At 36.6% G+C, this 21,078-nt stretch overlaps 1 protein-coding gene and 1 long non-coding RNA gene across 5 annotated transcripts in view; one reads left to right on the top strand and one right to left on the bottom strand.

The window, feature by feature from the left end:
• Positions 1-11,985, bottom strand: part of MEOX2 (mesenchyme homeobox 2) — a 77,695-nt gene extending 65,710 nt beyond the window's left edge. Inside the window, exon 1 of one of the 3 annotated variants that reach the window (XM_075922291.1) lies at positions 11,795-11,985. In XM_075922291.1, the coding sequence (XP_075778406.1) occupies positions 11,795-11,801 (7 nt within the window). In that variant the 5' untranslated portion in view covers positions 11,802-11,985. Of the gene's footprint in view, positions 1-10,212; positions 11,079-11,794 lie in introns of those variants that run through there. The other 2 variants (XM_006138324.4, XM_075922290.1) reach the window with 2 other exon arrangements.
• Positions 11,317-20,440, top strand: LOC142827331 (uncharacterized). Of its 2 annotated transcripts, none has more exons than XR_012902023.1 (3): positions 11,317-11,431; positions 12,662-13,524; positions 17,357-20,440. It is a non-coding gene; the product is annotated as an uncharacterized LOC142827331 (long non-coding RNA). The 2 variants fall into 2 exon arrangements; XR_012902024.1 differs by lacking the exon at positions 11,317-11,431 and having other exon boundaries at positions 12,515-12,723; positions 13,364-13,524.
• The last annotated feature ends 638 nt before the right edge of the window (positions 20,441-21,078 follow it).

Genomic DNA, 21,078 nt, shown 5'->3' with positions numbered 1-21,078 from the left:
GAAAAAAAACAGCTGTAGTCTTTCAGAAGGATATGAATTCCTGGTCTCTACAAGTCAAATAGGATTTCTGTATCACAGAATTTATACAGAGCTTAATACAAGCTTAAATGTACTTCCCTTCTCTGTAGGTTGCATGTGCACGTGTTTTCAGGATTAAGGCTTCACAGGTGTACATATGTAGTTCAGTTTACAAAAGGCCCAGTCCAGAAAGTGCTGAGTGATTTCCTTAGGACTTGAGGGTCCCAGCATCTCTGAGAACCCTGCAGGATATTAGGCCTGTCTAAAAATGATATTTTGCTTAACATAGTCAAGCTGCTGAACATATTTAGCCACTGTACTTGAAGCATGTTAACTCTGTCCAAAAAGATATATTTGTTTGGTTGTCATGTCTGGCAGAACCCGGAAGATATGTTTGCAAAAAACCAAAAATATTAAAAGCTTGCAAAGTCTGTTGGCATGGAAAATATCAATCTTAAATGAGATCTTCCTTTTGTCTAAATTTCAGTTTAGAACCCATGAAATATGGGGTACCTCTGAATATTAAAGCAATAAAGATGTTTGAACTGTAGTAACCTAAAAAAAAAAAAGTATAAAAAGAGTTGGAGGCAGGAGAACAAAGCAAGTAAAAATTCAAAACACAAAACTTAAAGGAAGTTTGGCAGATTGGTTCTTCATAATTTAAATAAAATCTGAATATTTAGGCATTTATATGCAGCTTTTCTTAATATTTAATTACATTTTAAGATGTTTGAACCACATTTTTAAAATAAGAATTCAATAAAAGGAGATGACAATATAGTCTTTTTGCAATAGACCAATAATAGACGTTATTACTAAATTCCACTTTATCACTAATATTCAAAATGTCAACTTCAAGAAGAGATAATTCTTTACATGTTTTAATCCTCCTTTTTTTCCTCACTTATGCTGCCTACACATAGCTAATATTGTTTCATCTTTCACTTATTGATCCATGTTTATATTGTCCTACATAGTCTTTGGTCTCTCCATTTCTTTTATTTACTTTAGATCGATATCACATAAACAATCCCCTTTAAGAAAAATGTAATGTAAAGGCACTGTTACTTCTCAGAATGGAAGAAAAAAATTATGCTAAATTCTCTTATGCATAAAAAAAATCAAATGATGTCCCTCAAAAAAATTTTAATTAGAAAAACACATAGTAAGGATCTGATTCTCTAAGTCCTTGAGAAGGCTAAATTAACTCCCTGTAGGATTAGGCCTTAACTGCAGCACAAATCCATAATTTTCTGAAACAAGGATATAAACAATAATATAACTGCATCAGGGGTTTGCTGTTTTAAACTTTGTAATAGTAGCAAGACATTACTACTAACCATAGACTAGAGCATGCATTGCTCTGAGAATCTTGCAGAATTTCTACTGGGGTTTTTTGAAGATTGATTTTCAAAGACATACATTTCAGTAGATTAAGAGTTTAAAACCCTTAGCTCATGTTAATGTATTTTAATTACAAGTTGTGGCACTGCTATACTTTTTCAATAAAAAACATTTTATATAGTTTATCACAAAGAAATTGTGACACATCTAGTGTATGTCAGTGTAGCAATAGAATCCAATGGAAGTGTGTGAATATACACTACCTGAGAATCAAGTGTCTTGTCCAATATAAACTGTTACTTAATGGTCACTTTGAGTGTTATAGATTTTACCTAAATAATTTTTCTCCTGTTTTTTTTCCTCCCAAAAGAAAAATTAGGACAAGCTGATTATATTTCTTTATTTGCAATATGATTTTAGTAGTATGTTAGCTGATAAAAGAAAGTGCGTGTGTGTGTGTCTGTGTGTGTGAAATACTTATGTAGATAGATAAGAGAACTACTCAAAGCTTACACAAGAATTAGGAATCAACTCAAGGATTTATTCAGACTGGATCAGACATCTACACACTTTTAAATATCTGCTGAAAGGATTGGCTGAGTCAAAGCACAGTCTGTTATTTATCCATTTAGGATTTTTGACAAAATAGGCCCAATTGTTCTCCAGATCGGTATTAGAAGGGAGTTACACCATGACAGAAACTGCCCTTGCCCCCAGTGAAGTGGCAGGGGCAATGACATCAGACATCTCAACAGGATACCCTCTCCCAACATCTTATGCAGAGATCTTTGAGAGCTCTCAGATCCACGTATGGGGAGGGCATGGGATTGGGAGCTTATGGGGATATGGAATATGCTTGATTCCATGCAAACACCACAGAGAATACATGAAAATGTTGTACAGCCCCAAGCTATGTTATCTTCTGCTGTGGTAGGGAACAGGGCAGAGACAGTTATTTGTACAGGATTCCCTCAAAGCATCCATTGGAATCCCACCCTCAAATGAAATATTTGTGGAAATCTACATTAAGGGAAGTGAATAGAGTTTTCCTCTCTACTGGGATCCATTCCAGAGTTGTTCTTTTGGATTGGTTTGGTATTAGTCCCCTCTTGAATGTCAGGACAAAAATCTCACTGTTCCTTCAACTTTCTTTATGTTCTGTGTTATATACATGTCCAACAGTTTTTAATATTTGTTTTCAGAAAGGACAAAGAATGAAACAGTTTTTTTTTAGGAAATTTAAGAAAGAGACTAAAGCCCCAATTCCCCAAAATATTTATGCATGTGCTTAATACACACATAAATAGAGCTATCAAAGCCAGGGCAGCTGCTCACAGGATGAAACCCTAATCCTATTGGAGTCAATAGCAAAAGTTCCATTTAATTCAAAGAGGCCAGGATTTTACCTGCAAAGTGTGAAGATAAATGTTGACTTAAAACTTTGTACGGTGAAAGCCGTAAGCACTGAAAGTATTAGGTACAGTGGTAATGGATAAATTTCCAAGTGTATGTAACAGAGATGCTGCATGGCAGTATTTATTAAAGCCCTGTTGCTAAAATTAAAAGTAGGTATTGTAGATCAGAGAGAGTGGGGTCAGACAAAGGAACGCTGTACCTACATTGCAGCATAACCTGTAGTAATCTGTTTCAAATCTAATTTTTCATACTGTTCTTGCCATAAATAATATTAGTGAACCAAATTTTTCTCCAGTCCAAGAAGCAGCTTTTCAAAAAAGTTTTTTTGGCTTCCCTGTGGAGTTTCATTATCCACTGGATCTTATTGGGTTAGTAAAATGATGCTCTTCCATAGTAATTGAATTATTTGAATCATTCCTTTGAGACTTATTTCATCCTCTGTTGGGCTAACTATTTTTTTTCATCAGTTAAAGAGAAATGTAAATGGTAATGTAGGTTCAACCTACAAAAGAATTTTTTTTTCAGCTGAGTTTAAAAATCTTGAGCTTCTTGCTATTTTTCATATACTTGAAGGTCCTGTTTTCCAGTACCCCCAGGCCCATGTTGTTATCAATAAGATATCAAAGCTGGACTTGCTCCCTGTGAACTGAAGTGCAAGTCCCACCGACTTCAACGCATGTCAGGATGTGTCATTAAGTTTTCTCAGTTGTTAAGAACTAAAACATTTAGCTTCTGATTTTCAGGAATAGCCTCTATTTTTTGCACCTGCACATAATTGCAGACATATTGTATAACACTTGCACTTTCCAATCAGATTGTATAAGTGCTATAAAATGCATTCAAAATTATTTTCTCGCGCAATGTCTGAGGCCCTTCCAAAATTCAGAGCAATCTCCTGACCATTAAAGTCAATGGGGATTTTGTTGTTGACTGTAATGAGGAGAACTTTTTACCCTCAGGTCTTATTCTTTGATCTATAATGAGTACTGTATTATGTTAATGTACTGACTTTAAAATTAAGAGGACTTTGACATTTGTACAATGACATAATGGTGAAAGTTATTTAGAAGCAATTGTCCTTCATAAAAGATAAACATCACAGTACTTTACACCATTATTATGAAGTATGTACTGTATTATGAATTGTTTTTCACTCTATTAAACTTAATACAACGTATATGGTCTACATTATACCTGTGGGCTATGTCTACACTGGCCCCTTTTCCGAAAGGGGCATGTTAATTTCAGAGGTCGTAATAGGGAAATCCGCGGGGGATTTAAATATCCCCCGCAGCATTTAAATAAGTAAGAATAAGAGATCCTCCGGAAAAGGGCTTTTTTCCGTAGGATTGGGGCCAGTGTAGACGCTCTTTTCCGGCTTTTCTAAAAGCCGGAAAAAAGCGGCGGACATTTTTATTTAAATGCCGCGGGGGATATTTAAATCCCCCGCGGATTTCCCTATTACGACCTGTGAAATTAGCATGCCCCTTTCGGAAAAGGGGCCAGTGTAGACGAGCCCGTGATGTTTTAGAGAAGCTTTTTTTCAAAAACAGCAACAAATGAAACGTATCTATATGATTCACATCTTAGCTGTGAAAACAATATTTTTGAAGGGAGACAGACATTCAAGCCAAATCTGTCCCAAAATATAGATATGTAATATGTATGTATGTAACATGACCATAACTATAACCATGAGAAAATAATCAGAAAAACAAATATTCAGGCCTGTGGAGAACTCTTCCTGCAAAAAAACCTCATGATGTTGATGACTCACTGATGAACTTTTAGCTTCGTTCGCTTGAGCAAACTGAGTCCTACTGTGAATGTGCCACCTTTGAACATCTTGCCACAAGAGGATAAATGGCATGGGGAACACACACACTGTTAGCTAACCCAGTGATTCCCAAGGACTTCAGGTCTCCCGGAGTTTTGGACCAGAGCAAAAATTTGTTTGAGATCCACTACTAAGTTCATAAAAGATAAAACATAGGAATTCTCCAGGATTATTAAAGGGCAATATAAAATGCATAATTATTAAAATATAAAAGTGAATGTGATCACCATGCCTTTGAATTCAGGTGAAGGGCCCGACCCCACTCCGATTAGCTTCAAAGGGGCAGAATCAATTGCTTAAAGAACATGAATTATAAAAATGGCAAAAATTACTATTCTAAAATCGCAAACTAGATAAACAAATGCACATAAAACACTCTGGAGATTACAAACTATTTCCTATTTTATGTCTAATAAGAATCACAGTTTGAAAGAAAAATCCTAAAGCATACGTTCACATCTCAAGTTCTATCCTAAATTCTATGAACATTACAATTATACTCTAAAGAGGTTCTGTTAATTTGGGACTTATTCTCTAGTGCTAAAAGAAACAATATTTAAAACAAATATAGGTAATTTCAGATTGGCAATCTGTTCATACCATTAAGTGATACCTAAACTGATATCCAGTCTATTGCCATTGCTAGAATTAGTGTGTCAGTTATGCAATTGACATTCTTTTCAGCCCATTCCCAGTTTCTTGATATATTTTCACACTCCCTGTGTCTTTACTCTTTGTGAGTATGTATACTTCTCTGCCTCTATGACAGACCCTCATGCCTCTACGATAGACCCTAATATTGCACTCCTTATGTACAGGAGCATTTTCGGTAACTTTACTTGTAAGACTCTGCATTGGCTAATATAAAATAAGACAAAATTACATAGTTCTGTTGGTGTATTATAGAAAACCTGGGACCTGATCCAGCAATGCATATGCACTTAACTATAAACAGTGGAACAACTCAAAAATTTAAGCACGTGCTTAAATGTTTTTCTGGATCTAGGCCTTGATATCTTTGTTTTTTTAATGGGAGTATGGGTAGTGTATATATGTTTGTACTTAAAATGAATCTTATTACATCTAAACAGATAGCAATTCAAATTAGATGGTATTACTGTATGCTATTTTCCATGCAGAGTTAATGCAAAGAGTTATGCTAAAATATATTAAACCTCTCATTTTCCTATGAATCAAATAAAATATATTTAATATATGAAAGATAAAGTTCTTTATTGTTAATTATACTTGCTGTGAGCAAAGTGAACATATTACTGTACATTCTGCCCAAAGAAACAATCCACTAAGTAATGCAATATGCAACACTAGTCTCTGATAAGGCATCATCTGTATTGTATTTCTCTTTAAAAAAGCATGATCATTCAATTTGACTTCAACACATTTGGTGCATGCCTCTCTGATTTGTATAACTTACATATTTTGACATTTTGCCTTCATGATAAGTGATGTTTTGATATTACATCCCAAACATAATTAACAAATTAACTCTTTCCAGATAAAATTTTCAGCCAATAGCATGTATTTCCCTTGCTTCTACTGCAGCCACGCTGAAAAGTATAGACATATTGATGAATCAGTTACACAGTCCTTTTGACTATGCGGGTGCAGCTCATTTTTCTTACTGAAATGTTTTAGAGAGCAATCAGAAGTCATCGAAACCAATGAATTCACACTATTTACAGTCATTCATCAAAATGACTTGCTTTGAAGTGATCATTTTTAGGCAGTACATTTATAATATTTAGATTTTAAAAGAAGTTTCTCTGAAGGCACATCAATACGGTAAATTTGTATGAGGGCATTTTGTGTTCATTTAAAAAATATAAATGGACATATAGACATATTTACATACATCAACCTTTCTGTAGATCTTGCTTTCTACACAGAATCTTTGTGTCAGGTGCGAACATATTTTTCATACTAAGTAGTATTTTAAAATGGCATTACACCATATCATTTCTTCATGTATTCACATTTAATATATCTTAATGTAGCCTAATCGATATCTCAATCTGTTTAGATTATTGTATATCTAATAATTATCCTGTAAAGGTCGCCACTAAAAAGTAGGAGCTTTTCAGATTTTTCCCATTGAAAGTTGGACTTCCTAAAATATTCAGAAAGTTAATTGTTTTCACATGAATCCAGATAACACTTTGTGACTACAAAGTGCGTCTGTGCTTACTTCTTTCCTAAAATCATGGATGTTTTAAGAAAATTTAGACACAAATAAGCTAATTTAAATGTATAGCTTTGCATTTATTACTTGTTTTATATCCTCTCTAAAATAAAAACTGCTATTTTACAATGTTGAAATTAAATCAGTTCAGAAGTCACAGGTAATTTATGAGAGGAAAAAATCCAAATTATACATCATGCAAGAATTCATATCATATAAAGCAACAACACATTTTAGAAATATTTTTCTTATTCATTGAATATGGCTTTCATCCATCTCTCATTAGCGCTCAAATACCCTGTCTGCATTCGAAAGAGCTAAATTTGTTTGCAACATACACCATAATGTTGTGTCATCTTGTTTTTATTAATGTTGTTGACATCAGAAATGTTTATTTGAATTAAATGAACTCACAATGTTTAAAGATTCGTGTGTATTCGTGTGCATGACTGGTTATAGTCTCACATTTGGGCCCAGGCAGGTTGAGCAGTATGTTGACCTGCTGCATCCAGGAAGAGATGACTAAGTGGTATTTCCCACTCATAATAATAAATCACAAATCTTTTATACAGAGTTGACAGTGTCTCCATATTTATGCAGCGGCTTATTCAACATTATCTTTAGAAGTTACTTCCCAGCCTGCGATCCAAAAATCAGACATTCTACCTAAGTAATTTCTAAGGTATATTTTGTCTTGCTTTCTATACAAAAAAGTTATTCCCCCTCTCCATTCACTTATGTACAGTTATATGAGACTTGAAAGAGCAATTTTTTGCTGAACCAATAAAATAATAATAGTAAAGATAAACACACACAAAAATTGTGCCTTCACTGCGAAATTTTCACTGCAATTTTATAAGGGTAAATAAAATAGCATTTTTTAAAATAAAAATAATGCATGTAGTTTTAATTGACATTGTGATGGTTTCTTGAGAATAGGCAACTGTTGAAACACTTCATGAGTTAATATTTCTGATGTCAACACTTTGTACTAATGAAAGTTGGATACTGCAAAACTGAGGTGGGCCTAAAGCAAATTTAGTTAAAAAATCTGAGATGTGTTCGGAGCATAAGAATATCCATAAAACATTCTGTTGTCTTAAATGATAAATAGAGGCATAGAGGTATTTCTCTAAATGTTCAGTAGTGCTTAATAAGATTCCGCTGATGCTATACCTGAACAGCCTCTTTGTTTACTTATCAGTTATTTACTTTAAAATTATAATTAATTTTAAACATTTACTAAATAACTTTAAAATTGGGGAAGATGGATAAATGTTCTCTAAATGATCAGTATTCAATAAAAGGTCAGTTTAAAAACATACAGCAATTTGATTCAGAAAATAAAAAGAATGATCCATCACACACATTCCTTTTTAAATATAGTGAAACAAACAGCAATTGCCGCTGGCAACTGCAAAAGTACACTGACTGACCTAAAAATGAGATTTGCTGCCATAAATTACACTGACATCAACTATTCAGTGCAGAAGTTCAGATTAAATCAAAGGGATGGGGTGGTAAAATATTGTGTCTTGTGGCTGAAAGCAATATTCTTCTAAAATAATGGAAGTATTTTGACTATTGCATCATTGTCTAAAGAGACTTGTTAGCTCAAGCCATTCAGAATACATTAAAATAGCTGATATTGTTTTCTGGGTACAAAAAGTTTTATACTATGATTTTTGGGGCTGTGTTCAGACATTGTCTTTTTAAGTTAACTCCGGACTTTGTTGTTATATCAGCATGATTGTGATTAAGGGCTCAATCCAATGCCCATTACAACCAATGGAAAGATTCCATTCACTTTAGCATAGAGTCCTACCTAATGCCTATTGATTTGTGCATTTGCATTGCAAAATTCAATACATGGAAAGCAACATCAACATGCCCTAGTATTAAAAACCACAAGTAGTCCTCTGGCACCTTAGAGATTAATAAAGCACAGATATGTTTTCATCTAATTTTCTACATTTGTAAATGACTGACAAGTTTACTGATTTCCCCCCTCACATACACAAGGCAACACAAAATTACTTCCCTTGAAAAAATCAGGTAAAAAAAAGTCTAATATTCCTCATACCTCACATGATCAATGTTGCATGTTTTCTTTAAAAACACAAGAAGGTTTAACTGCAAATAAACTTCAAGTGTCTATGAATGACAGATTTTTATATTTTGGATAACTTTTTTCAGCCTATCTAGCAATAGAAAGTAAAATCCTACAAACCTATCCCAATTTATTGTAAAACATTCCTAATGTAACTGACACGGAGAGCCACAAAGAAGAAAATATAATGTAGCTGCAAAAAGCAGTTTAAAATTTCTATCACTTTTAAAAACTTAATTAATGGCATTTCAAGTTTATCAAGGTCATTGTTCCAATTGTGAACTTCAGTAAATATCTAGAAAATCCTTTCATTTACTCTTCACTAGTAGAAAACAGCTTTGTATGTCTGCTCTTAAATTTTCAATATTTGGAATGCTGGCCTATTTGGCTACCAACTGCATGTATCTAAGTATGTTTTGCAAACATTCAGCTTACATGTACAATGGAAATGTCACCAGTTGCAACTACTATATTGCCCCTGGATCACTTGTCTTTTGGTAATATGGGATTTTTGACAGTTTCTTTTCCCACTTTGAAAACTCACATCTGTTCAGTTGTGGCATATAAAACTCAAGCATCACCTTTCTCCGAGGGACTGCAAATATGCATGTCCTGAGTCACATTCTGAAAAACCAAAACCGGTGCATCAAAAGTCTCGCAAAGCCCAGACAAATGAAATGAAATGAAATGCTAAAAGTTGTAAAGATGGGATTCCCTACATGGTGATCTATAAATTCCAGTTCATAGCCCATAATAAATTACATTCTGTTTTATATACACACTGCCTAGAGACGCGCCTCCAATGCAGGACCTACTTAGAATTCACAAGAAAAGTTCCAGTTCTAAGGAAAAGTTTCCACAAGACTTGGGCAAACGCTCCTAACTATGTTCAACTAGCTCAACTGGAGAAGTGGGGGGCGGAGAGGGAGAGAAGGAGCTAACTTGGGAATCTTGAAACGGAGGGGACGGAAGAACCACAATACCAGACGCTAAATACTAATCAAACCTACAAACATTTCCCCTCCTGACCGTAGGCAAGGGCTCGCAATCGATTTCACGGTCTACCACGTGCTCCCTCTTCCCCCTGCTCCTGCTAAACTGGCTTTAGGATGGAGACTGACTTTGGAGAGCAGCTTGCGGTCCGCACAGAAAGGGGCTAGCGCAGATCCTTGGCATAAGGGAAGCCTTAACGCGAGGAAGTCCCTCCATCAAGCCCAGGCTTTCTCTCTACAACCCCCTTACCCCCCTCCCCACATCCAAGAATAGCAAAGGGGAAGAAGCTTTTACCTGAGCTGTCGCTTTTCCTTTTGCCGGCTCTCTTCTCTGTTTCTACTGGGGACAGCGCCTGCCTGCCATAGTCCCCTGGGGCACACGCAGCCCCCGTCGGGGTATTGGTGCCCAAGCTGGAGGAGTTTGAACACAGGCCTGGGGGGCTACTGCCCAGCTCCGGTGGACCCCCCGAGTCGGGCTGCAGGCAGAGGCTGTGCCTGGCCGCGGCGGGCGGAGAAGCCATCTGAGGAATGTGCCAGTTCGTCTGCAAAGCCTGGTGCTGCTGCGGCTGCTGGTGGTGATGGTGGTGGTGGTGGTGATGGTGGTGCCCTCTGTGGTGCTGGCTGGCAAACATGCCCTCTTCGCTGGGGTATCCCGCTATGATGCACGAGGAGGAAGAAGTAGACAGCTCGGGATAGGACATGTGGTCAGATCTTCCATGCAGGGCGAGAGAAGACTGGGAGAAGGGGTGCAAGCCCTGCGCGGTGGCATGAGGGCTGCGCAGGCAGCCAAAGAGTGTGTGATCCATGGCATGCGAGTCTCGGGTTCCAGGCAGGAGCGGCTAGGAAGGCTCCAACTCACCACCCTTTGTCAACTTTCACTGTAAACAGATAGGGCTGGGTGGTGGGGTTTGGTTGTTGTTGGTTTTTGGTTTTTTTTTTTTTTTTTTTTCCAAAACGGCAACGACACACTTTGCAGCAGCGCTCAGATAATCCAGGTCTTTCGCCCTAGCGGCCGAGCTGCGCTGCATGCAACACACACACACGCACACACTCTCACACACGCACACACAAACATCCACACACAGGCGCGCGCGCGCACTCGCCCTCGAGGAGTTCTCTCAGAGCTCCTCAGATGTCAAGCAGTGGGAGAGGTTACAGCCCGGAGAAGGTGGTCCCAGGGAACTGCGGGAAGGGGGAAACAGCGCGGAGAGGTTATAAATACAGTAGTGTGTAATGTGAGCCGGGGGCCGGCTTAGCAGCCCGGCGCTGACCACATGCAAACTCCCTCCTAAACTCCGGCGCAGTCACCCCGCCGAGCCCTGAGAAGCGGCCGCCCTGAAGGGCAGCTCATCCCTGCCTGACACAGAGACGGCCCCCCCCGCCCGGGGGCCCTGCTGTGCGCAGGCCCGGGAAAGCCGCGGGAAAGTAGAAGTGACACTGTATGGCACCGTGCACTCCTCCTCCCCGCTCTCTGGCGCAGGCGGCTAGGGCCACGCTGCACTTCCAGACTCTAGGTAGCTCCGCGCGGCCCCACGCAGGTTTGGCGAGCCAATGCTTCCCCTTCTGTTCCTCCTCCTCCCCGTCCATTGCACTTCGCAGCTAGACATGGGCCCGCTTGAACTCCCACCCCCCATCCTGATCCTGGACAGTCGCTTTCTTGAATACAGTGTTTCCTGATGAGCCGTGGTGTTTGGGGGAAGGACAGGTGGAGGGGGTTGTCCCTTTCCAGAATAAAGCGTCCCTTTATTCCCCAAGAGGAAGGTGGTGTGTGTGGGGGGAGGAGGGCAGGCAAGGCCGGGGGTGTATAGGAGAAGGCAGCTTCAAACCCAAACTTACAGGCATCCTCACCTGCAGCCCCAGGTGTATTGCCCACTCACCTCCCATTCGCCTTCCTTTGGCTGTTCCTCTCTAAACTGCAATGTTCCCCTGAAACGATCAGCGCTGCGATCAGTCACAGACCAATGATCCGTCCCCCGAAAGGCGCAAAGCGCCGAGAGGACAGGCAGCGCGATAGCGCAGTGAAACAGCGGCAAATAACCCACACCGGCGCTCTGATTAATAAATGACAGCCACAGACATGTCACTGACCCGGCGCGTCTTCAGCTGCAAAGTCTGGAGGAAAAAAAAAGAACTGTAATAAGCACCGCTACTTCTGCACTTGTGCTTGGGCGCAACTAGACCTGAAAGGCGAGGGCGGTTATTCTAAAATAAAATGACCAGCAGTTAATGAGCTGCAGAAACAGGTCAATGAAAGACAACCGTCCCCTGCTTTTTGCCCTTTCAAATCACTATCTCAAACCACTTTCGGGGCTCTGCAGCTGGAAGCTTGTTTTGTTTTACTTGGTTGTTGTTTTCATTGTCTCAGGTGTCTGGACAATTTTAAATATGCTCTTGAAATGGCTGACGGAATTAATGCTGACAGCGAACATGACAGTCAGTTGGTTTAAATGAAAGTGTTATTGATCAACAATCAAATGATGATCAGTGTCATAAATATTTTCCCTTTCTTAAACCCCAGTTCCTCTCCTTGCCCCCTAAATTTCGAGACCATTTGGTTCCTGCAATTTCAGTCTAAATTCTTGGGTCCATGTGTGAAAGATAAAATGAATGTCAATTGCTATTGGAAAAAAATCAGGAATGGAATGAGATTCGCAAGACCTAGTTTCTTAAACGGAAATTGAGCTCTATTTTGTGGGAAATTAGTTTTGCAGACTTTCTTAAAAAAATCTAAAACTTTTGTTCAGCAGCTGCTCCGCTTTTCCCTGCAGTTTCAGACTGAGCTGGAACCTGCAGCAGTCTTTAAACGGTAAGATTTCTTCCCCTCCCCCTTTTCTGAGATCTAAAGTTTTTTTAAAAAAAATATTCTTAAATCCGGTTGCTCTGTAACAATGCTGTTTGAAACTTGTGGTGTCCAGAACCTTGCTGCTGGTGGGACGGTACACAACTTGGTATTTCTTCAGGAAAAGGGGGGGGGGGATGAAATATACAATTACCACACGGATGAAATGTTTGTCCTCTTCATAGTGCCGTATCGTTACAATGTGAGCTCTAATATTATAGGAGGAATACAAAGAAAAAGCAATGGCTACACTATGTTATTTGTTTTGTTAGTTCCCAGTGCTGTGAAAACAGGCGTACGGTCCATAAGGTATATCCTCAGATAGGACTCATGAAATAATAACCGAGAAACGTACAAAGAGTAGAGCTTTGGGTTTAAATTGTTTTGTGAGGTAAGTCAAGTAAAGTTACAAGACTAGTCACAGAGGCAGTTTTGGGTTTTTACACTAAACAGGAATAAACAGTTTGCCCTGAAATAAGCAGTTGGAACTAAAGGAGTTTTGTTTCGGGTAACTTGAAAATAACGGTCAAGCACAGTTCCCTTTCATCTCTAATAGGTACAGCTTCCCTTTGCATGCCCAATGATTGGGCTGAATGCTCTTTTACAGTGTCAGATGTTAACTGCATGTCCTGAAGTTTCTTACCAACCTGTTCCTGTCAATCAGTCTCTGGAAATGTGGAACGGGGAGTCTTGAAGGGAAAAAATAGAAATACAGAGAGGGAGACCGACACAGTTTGAGCCATAAAATATCTAAGCAGCTGAAAAGAGGTTAGCAAAATTATTGTTCCAGATCAAATGCAATTTGAAAAATGGGTTTTTAATTCTAGAGGTTTGAGGAACACTGGTACAATTTCTCTAACAAAAAGCATATAAATGAAGCACAATACCAGGGGTGGAAAAAAAGGAAGATTAAATTTCCAAAAGAAACAGAAGCCAGAGCCAAATAGCTTTGGGGAGGGGGGCAAGAAGAGGAGGCTCCAAAAGGTGAAAAGAAGAATAACTGAAAACTCATTAGCTGTCATACAATTACGCTTTATTTCAGAATCAATCATGATTATTGGTGACTAATTGTAGTTAATTTTTTCTCTCCTAATAAATATATAGTTCTAAAACAAAGCGTTACAATTTTTTACATCTTCTTGTTGGAAGCAAACAAGAATGTACTTGCTTCGAATGAAAATATAAAATATTTTAGGCCATTATGACTCACTTTTAAAAAATAAAATTAAACACAAATAATCAATTTTAAAACAAATTAATAATTGACAAAATGTACTGAAATTTATCAGTAAATAGAAGGCATTGCCTAACAAAAAATAATGTATAGATTTATTACTTAGTCACTTCTCCAATCTTCCAACTTCAGTTAAGAATATTTTAAAATTAGGCTTGGACATTCTAATGTACAACTTTTCAGTGAAGTAATTTTGTGAAGAAAAATATTAATGATTAGTGGACTTCTACATTATTGGTTGGATTCATGTTATAGTTTTTATATTGCATAGTTAATGTATATGTCTGAAAAAATGAATTAAGTCAGTGCCACCAATTAATCCAAAGGATTAATGCCAGGAGATACAGAATGTTTTAGATGTTGTTTATGCTCTTCTGAGGAGGTTAATACTTTCATTAAAAAAAATATTTTGATTTACTGTAAAAAAAATTATATGATCCATGACCCAGATGAGTGAACATAAAATTTATTTTGCATCAACCTCCAAACTTCCATACAGAGGTTATATCCATTATCTCAATGAATATTTAGGCTACACTGATAATTTTTCCAATGATGATAAATCTACTATTAATTGGGAAAGTATCACACTTGCATAAGGCTGCTGTCTATTCATACTTACCAGTTACAGTAAGATCTGATACATGGAATCATTTTAGGGACAGATCCTTTCTTGATGTAACTTATCCTGGTTTCATTAAAGTCAATGGAGTTATGACAATTTACAATATCTGTGGATCTGACCCTTAATGTCTAACCATAAAGTTTAACAATTATTTCAGTTTATTTTAGCAATAGATTTTATTGCACCCAAGGGTTATCAAAGTGAAATGTCTTTTATTGTGCTGTATATGTTTACTTATCAATGTAGTTTTTCACAGCAGCTTGGTCAAGGAGGACACCATTATTTTAACCTTACAGCAAATACATATTTGCAACAGATGTTAATTTTCACGGGGGGGGGGGGGGGGGAATCTGTCTAACTCCGACAGAAGCAATATTTATCTGCTTATATTGATCCCTGTCTGGCAACAAAGAACAACAGATATAACGGATGAAATAATATTACCATTAATGAATACATAAAGATGCTGTATTGCCTATAACTGTATCTTTGCTCATAAAAGGAATAATGTGTTGATGGGAAAACAAGTGAATCCCTGCATAGAGTTGAAAGGGGATAAAGATTACAGTTAGCACTCATAAATCTAGAATTCACTTCACATTTTTCATTGTACCTAACAGAAAAGGTAATTTTTTGCTAAGAAAATGCCACTTCCATAAACCACAGCACATGATCTCAATATTGTATTTTGGGACATATTTGTGGTACATTTTACCATTAATATTTCTATGTACGATAATATAACACTTATCAGACAATTTTTGGGGTGGAAAAAACCAAAAGCTTTCTACGAATTAAAATATCTGTAAAACCATGGAGCATGGCTCTGTTCCATTTCCCTTATAATTTTCATGATCTCCAAGCATTCATATTTTTAATATTTTAATCTCACCAGCGCTTTAGTATTTTATATAAAAGCTGTGCAAAACTGTAAGTCCCCCTCTGAAAGTGATTTGCAAATTTGTATTAAATCATTACCAGTATAATCCATTTAGTGAAGCAATATGTCTTAATTTTTTAAATTTAAAATAAATTTCTTATTTAAAAAAATGTGAATCCTTATGTATCAAGAACATCTTCACTTCATGGTTTGTAATTTCTTTGTTGTTTAAATAGTCATTTTTTTGCCAGGCATGCTCAAAACTAGTCCTTTTAAAAATAGGGATGGGGAGTTTGTTGTTTTTTAATTGAATAATTGGTATCAAGCATTATTGTACAAAACAATATTATTTTATTTCCAGATCTATACATCTTATTGCAATTTACTGTTTGATTTGCTCTTTAGCATTATCTTAGCTCTGAATTGCGAATTGCCTATCAAATTATATATTGCATATTTTTGTTGAATAACACTATCCAGTTCTTGTTATTATTTAGATGTATATTCAATACATACACAGGCAAGTGAATGATTTAGTAAAGTAATATTTGTTTGATAACTGAATATTTTGACAGTCTATGCACATTTAATGTTTTGCTGAAACTATATTACTGAGGACTTCAAAGTATATACATTTGTATATTATGCAGCTTTTTATTTGTCTGCTTGGGTTTTGAATTTCAGTTTTTACAACTTTTGAAAGACATTTTATTAGCCTTCATTTAAAGAAATATTGAATCATGGTGGCGCTCTCAATGTATTTCAAACATATTGTATGTGAAACAGAACATACGTTTTAATTGCTTCATGCAATTAAATATCATGCAAGAAATATCTAAATTACAGATGGCTGTTACTATAAAATATGTGTAGGTCATATACTTTGACATAAGATTTTTATCTCTTTGATACAATGTGAAGTTTATTCAGGTTATCTATATAAATGTAACCACCGAGAAAGATTATCAGCTCCTAAATTTTCTTGCTGCTTTATTCAGGTGATATTTTTTCTAGGTGCTCTGGGATCGAATGACGGGGGAGGGGCACATTTTATAATTTGCCTCTCAGGTAAGGCAAGTTAGCAGGACAACATGTGAATGACCTTATGCCACTGATCTCATACATTGGGTATAGGAGATTAAGACACCTGTGGCCTCCACTTTGTGTCTTCCTGCTCATACATGCAGTTAATTGCAGGAGTTTGAGAAAGGAGATAAAAGGACCAAGAATAAATAAGTAAAATACCTAAATGTTGTCAGCTATCAGTTAGATCGTGAACTCTTCAGACACAATCATTACTAGCGCCACCGGGCTCTCTCATTATTTCTAACACTGTGGCCTTTAAGAGCTTTAGTCATGGACCACTGTGCTAGGTGATGTACAAGCACAGGCCAAAGACTGTCTTTGCCCATAAGTTCTTAAGCTCTGTTCCTGCAATCTGCTCTGCATGGGCAGATTCATGGAGACTTATGGAAACCTATTTACATCCACAGGGAGTTTTACTAATTGGAAACAACTGTGGGATTATAAAATAAAATAATAATTACAGGGAATACAGTTCTAACAAGGGTATGTGTGTCTTTACGCATATCTGCTTCATCTATTCCAAACACCAATGTCTCCGAGTTAATAGCAGACATTGAAGTATGTATGGGATGGTTTGTTTAAACATATAGCATACATATTAGCTTTTGAAGAAGAAGTGGCCTATGCCCAAGTGCATGCAAGATTCATATTACCTTGAGCACAAATTCCTTATCCCCTTATCAATTCGTGAGCCAATAATACAAGCCTAATTACATACCATTTCTTTTTTTAATGTTATTTAGAAATTCATGGCAAAACTTTCTTCTGTTTCTAGGGCTAAGACATTTAGGACTTTAGTCTGAGATGTGCAAAAAGAGTTCAGTCTGCAAATGCCAGAATACGAAATCATCTCTGCATTTTGGAGGTGCTGATGCAGCAGAGTTCTTTACGCACATGAGGTCTCCCACTGGAGCCAAAGAGACTACTACTGTGCTTAAGTTGGGCATGTGCTTTTGTGTCTTGACTTCATGCTTAAAATTGTTGATTCTTTGGAGAAGTACCTATATCCTTCAAAATATATCCTTTGCATTATTTCTATAGATTCCCTAAAGAGATTGTTTCAATCAAAATTTTAAATATATTGTAATATATTATATGTACTAACACCTAAAATAGACACACTTATAATATTTGTGTCATTTCTTTTGCTTTAATAGGCAATGCACTTGGACATCCTCAGAAAGAACATCAGCAGGCAGGACTCTGGTTTATGTAAGCTATTTGGGCCAAGGATTGTTTATTACTATGTATATATGTACAATGCCCCTAGCATCATGGCATAATGACTCTGTTTGGGGTTTAAAGGAACAACTGTAATACAAATAATAAATAATGTGGTTCTACAAACATTTCAGATAAATGTGAGCCTCAAATGCTAAACCCAATCTTCAGGGACATTGTCCAGTTTTGTGCAATTCCCTCAAGTACTATGTATTCATGGGGTCATTCATATGTTTTGTTATAGCACATATATAACAAATTTCATTTTTCATGAATAAGTAATTTGAGGATATTTCAATGCAAGCTACTAAAATACAGCAAACTAAAAATATTTTCCATGTATTTAACTGTTTCAAACACCATATGCAATAGAGCACAACAAAACGAAATTAACTCATAACATATGCAACTCCTATTTGTGCCAGATTGGTATATGCCTCTAAACCTAGATTGCAACATCTGGTGGTACATAATGTGCCTCTAATGAAAAGAAAAGGCATGAGACACACCAGCATTTTGGCTATATTATACTGAATACTGTGGCATTTTCTTCATAGCACCAAATCCTGCAGCTCCTTCTAAAAGGGGTCAAATAAATTTCACTGGTCAAACAATTTGCTTTTGGGCATTTGGGATTTCCCCACCACCAAACTTAGGCCGTAGGAACTGACTGAGGTTTGGTGATAAATTATTATTTACAGTAAAATCTTGTTTATCTAATCTCTTAATTTGAAAGAAGAATTTGAATTAAAATGTCCAATAATTAACTCATCATGCACCCAATTGTACAAACCCCGGTGTGTACAAAAAATTTTTTCTATCAGACAAAATTTGCACTGTAAATATGCTCATCCTTCACTGGGCTAAGTTCTTTGAATCCTATAGTATCCTAGAATTATTTACTCTTAAAATTGTACTATATGTCCATTACCATCTTAGTATATATTATGAAGAAAATGTGAAATAATTCATCCCTTAAATGTCTTCTATTATAAATGTTTTAAGTTTGACCCTGCAAAATGCCAAACCAGAGATTTTCTACTCACATTCACTGCATAGCCCTTTATGGGATCAGCCCCACAGTTATAATGTAAGAGAAATAAAAAGAAATCCACTAAACATAATTTCTGTTTCAGATGAATTTGAAGACACATGAAAACTGCACTTTAACATGAGCATGTTAATAGAAAGTCCAGCAGTTTAGCTGCTTTTATTAACATGTTAAGAGTGATCTTTTCTGCACACCTCAAAATTGCAACAAGTTTTTACTGCTGATATCAGATTTTTGAATGTGCAAAGGTTTGCAGGATCAGACCTCCAATTTTGGAATTTTCTTTAAATTTACATTTGTAAATCAACTCAATTCTATGAGCCTAAAAAGCAAAACATTATGAAATGGGATTATAGTATCCATGTATGCTATTGCTTCTATTTAAAGAAGGTGCATGTAAAAACTGGGAGAACACGCTGCTGCAAACGCCTAATTAATCTATTTAAAAAATCATATTTTTAAATTGTACTACACACACACAAGTGTTTAGAAATTCAAAAAATATGCCAGCATCTAATTCTCCTTGGAACGTATTCTATGATTAAAACAAACAATGTTGTGTCAATTCTCTTTTTAACAGTAATGAGAGTTGTTACATTGGCATTCTACAAAGGAAAACAACCCCCCTGAAATTAAAACAGCTGTTTCTCATACATATAGGTATAGGTTATTATCAGAAAAAAACATTTTATATACAGATTACCTAGGAAAAGCAGCTCTCTCACTTACTCTGAAAAACATTTTTCAGAGTATATTATGTACTATATCCTGTAAAATTGTTCACTGGTCCCTAGCATAGCACTGAGCTGTATAAGATAAAAGGTTACAGGTAAGGTGTAACAGACTTCTAAGATTCCAAACTGTAACAAAGAGAAGTGCAAAACTGTTGGATATTTTAACCTGATAAATGTGGAGTTTTGCACCCATTTTCAGGGGTTTATATCTGGCCTTTTCTTATGTATGTGGAGGTCTTAATTGTGTAGGACACACTGAAGGTATGGTAACAAGGTGCTTTTTAAAAAAATATACCTTGATGATGAGAATATTGGTTCTAAAAATAAGTCATACATCTCATTTCTGATATGTCAGACATGGCATGGATCCAGAGGTGTGTGCAATAAATTTACCCTGTACAATTTGTATTCAACCAAACCTTTCCAACTCAGTCTATAAATATGAACACATATTGTTTATTTGTTTTATATTTTTTAAAAAGTTTCCTTTATTAGTATTCATAATACTTTGTATGAAATGTAAGGAAATAGCCACATTACATTAAACTCAGGGACATGCTTTCACAGTCATTTATTGTGTAAAGCTAGTAAACATTTCCTGGCAAACAATTTAGAGTCCATAAATTCCACCCTAACATTACTTCCGTAGCTAGAGGCAATGCACCATACACGAGGGTATTAGCTCAGTCTCTCTCATCCGGAATGGGTGGATTAGAATTGAAAAGTCCTCATCCCCTTTTATAGCACCACATATCTTGAAAGTCTATCCTCTCCTAGAGCAATATGCTTCTCTGAGATCTGTTTGCTGGATCACAGATAAAATTCTGCTCTTCCTGGCTATTTAATGTCCCAGTATCCCTTTGGTACCAAAGATAGTTCCACACATACACAGAAGGGAGAATGGAAAATGAGTGACCAGGTCTATCATGCAATGCAGACTTGTGGGGAAATTTTTACTCTTAGCTTAAGGGTGGGTGGGGAAGGAAGGAAGGAAGGAAGGAAGGAAGGAAGGAAGGAAAAAGGGTAAAATTTCAACTTTAGATGAACTAATTCTGTTCATGATTCCCAGGTTACCTGTATAACTAGTTAACCATTGTTATTAAACCAACTTAGCAGCTACATCTTCAAAGGTATTGAGTCTGTTAGTATTTCCAGTAATTTTTCTCTAGTTCTCTTGTTTAGGTGTTTATAGAATAAGGGATTATTAAGGGAACAGTTGACCCATAAAGATTATTGGAAGGTTGAATTTTCTCTCTAGTTCTTGCAATGTGTGTATGTTGCCGTGTATTGAGAAAAAACTAAATAAAAATCATATTAAACTATTTGAGTTTGAAGAATTCTTATCAAACAGCCACATTAAGCTAAAACATAAATAGCTTGCACAAAAGGGGTTATATATCATATGGTCAGCTAATACTGTCCCATTACTGGTACTATAAATATGAATATTATTCATATTAGAGCAACATTTTCCAGACTTTCTGATTGAAA

This window comes from Pelodiscus sinensis, chromosome 2 (assembly GCF_049634645.1).
Source record: "Pelodiscus sinensis isolate JC-2024 chromosome 2, ASM4963464v1, whole genome shotgun sequence".
NCBI lineage: Eukaryota > Metazoa > Chordata > Testudines > Trionychidae > Pelodiscus > Pelodiscus sinensis.
The sequence above is the reverse complement of the archived record's forward strand: the minus strand, read 5'-3'. Positions and strand labels throughout refer to the sequence as shown.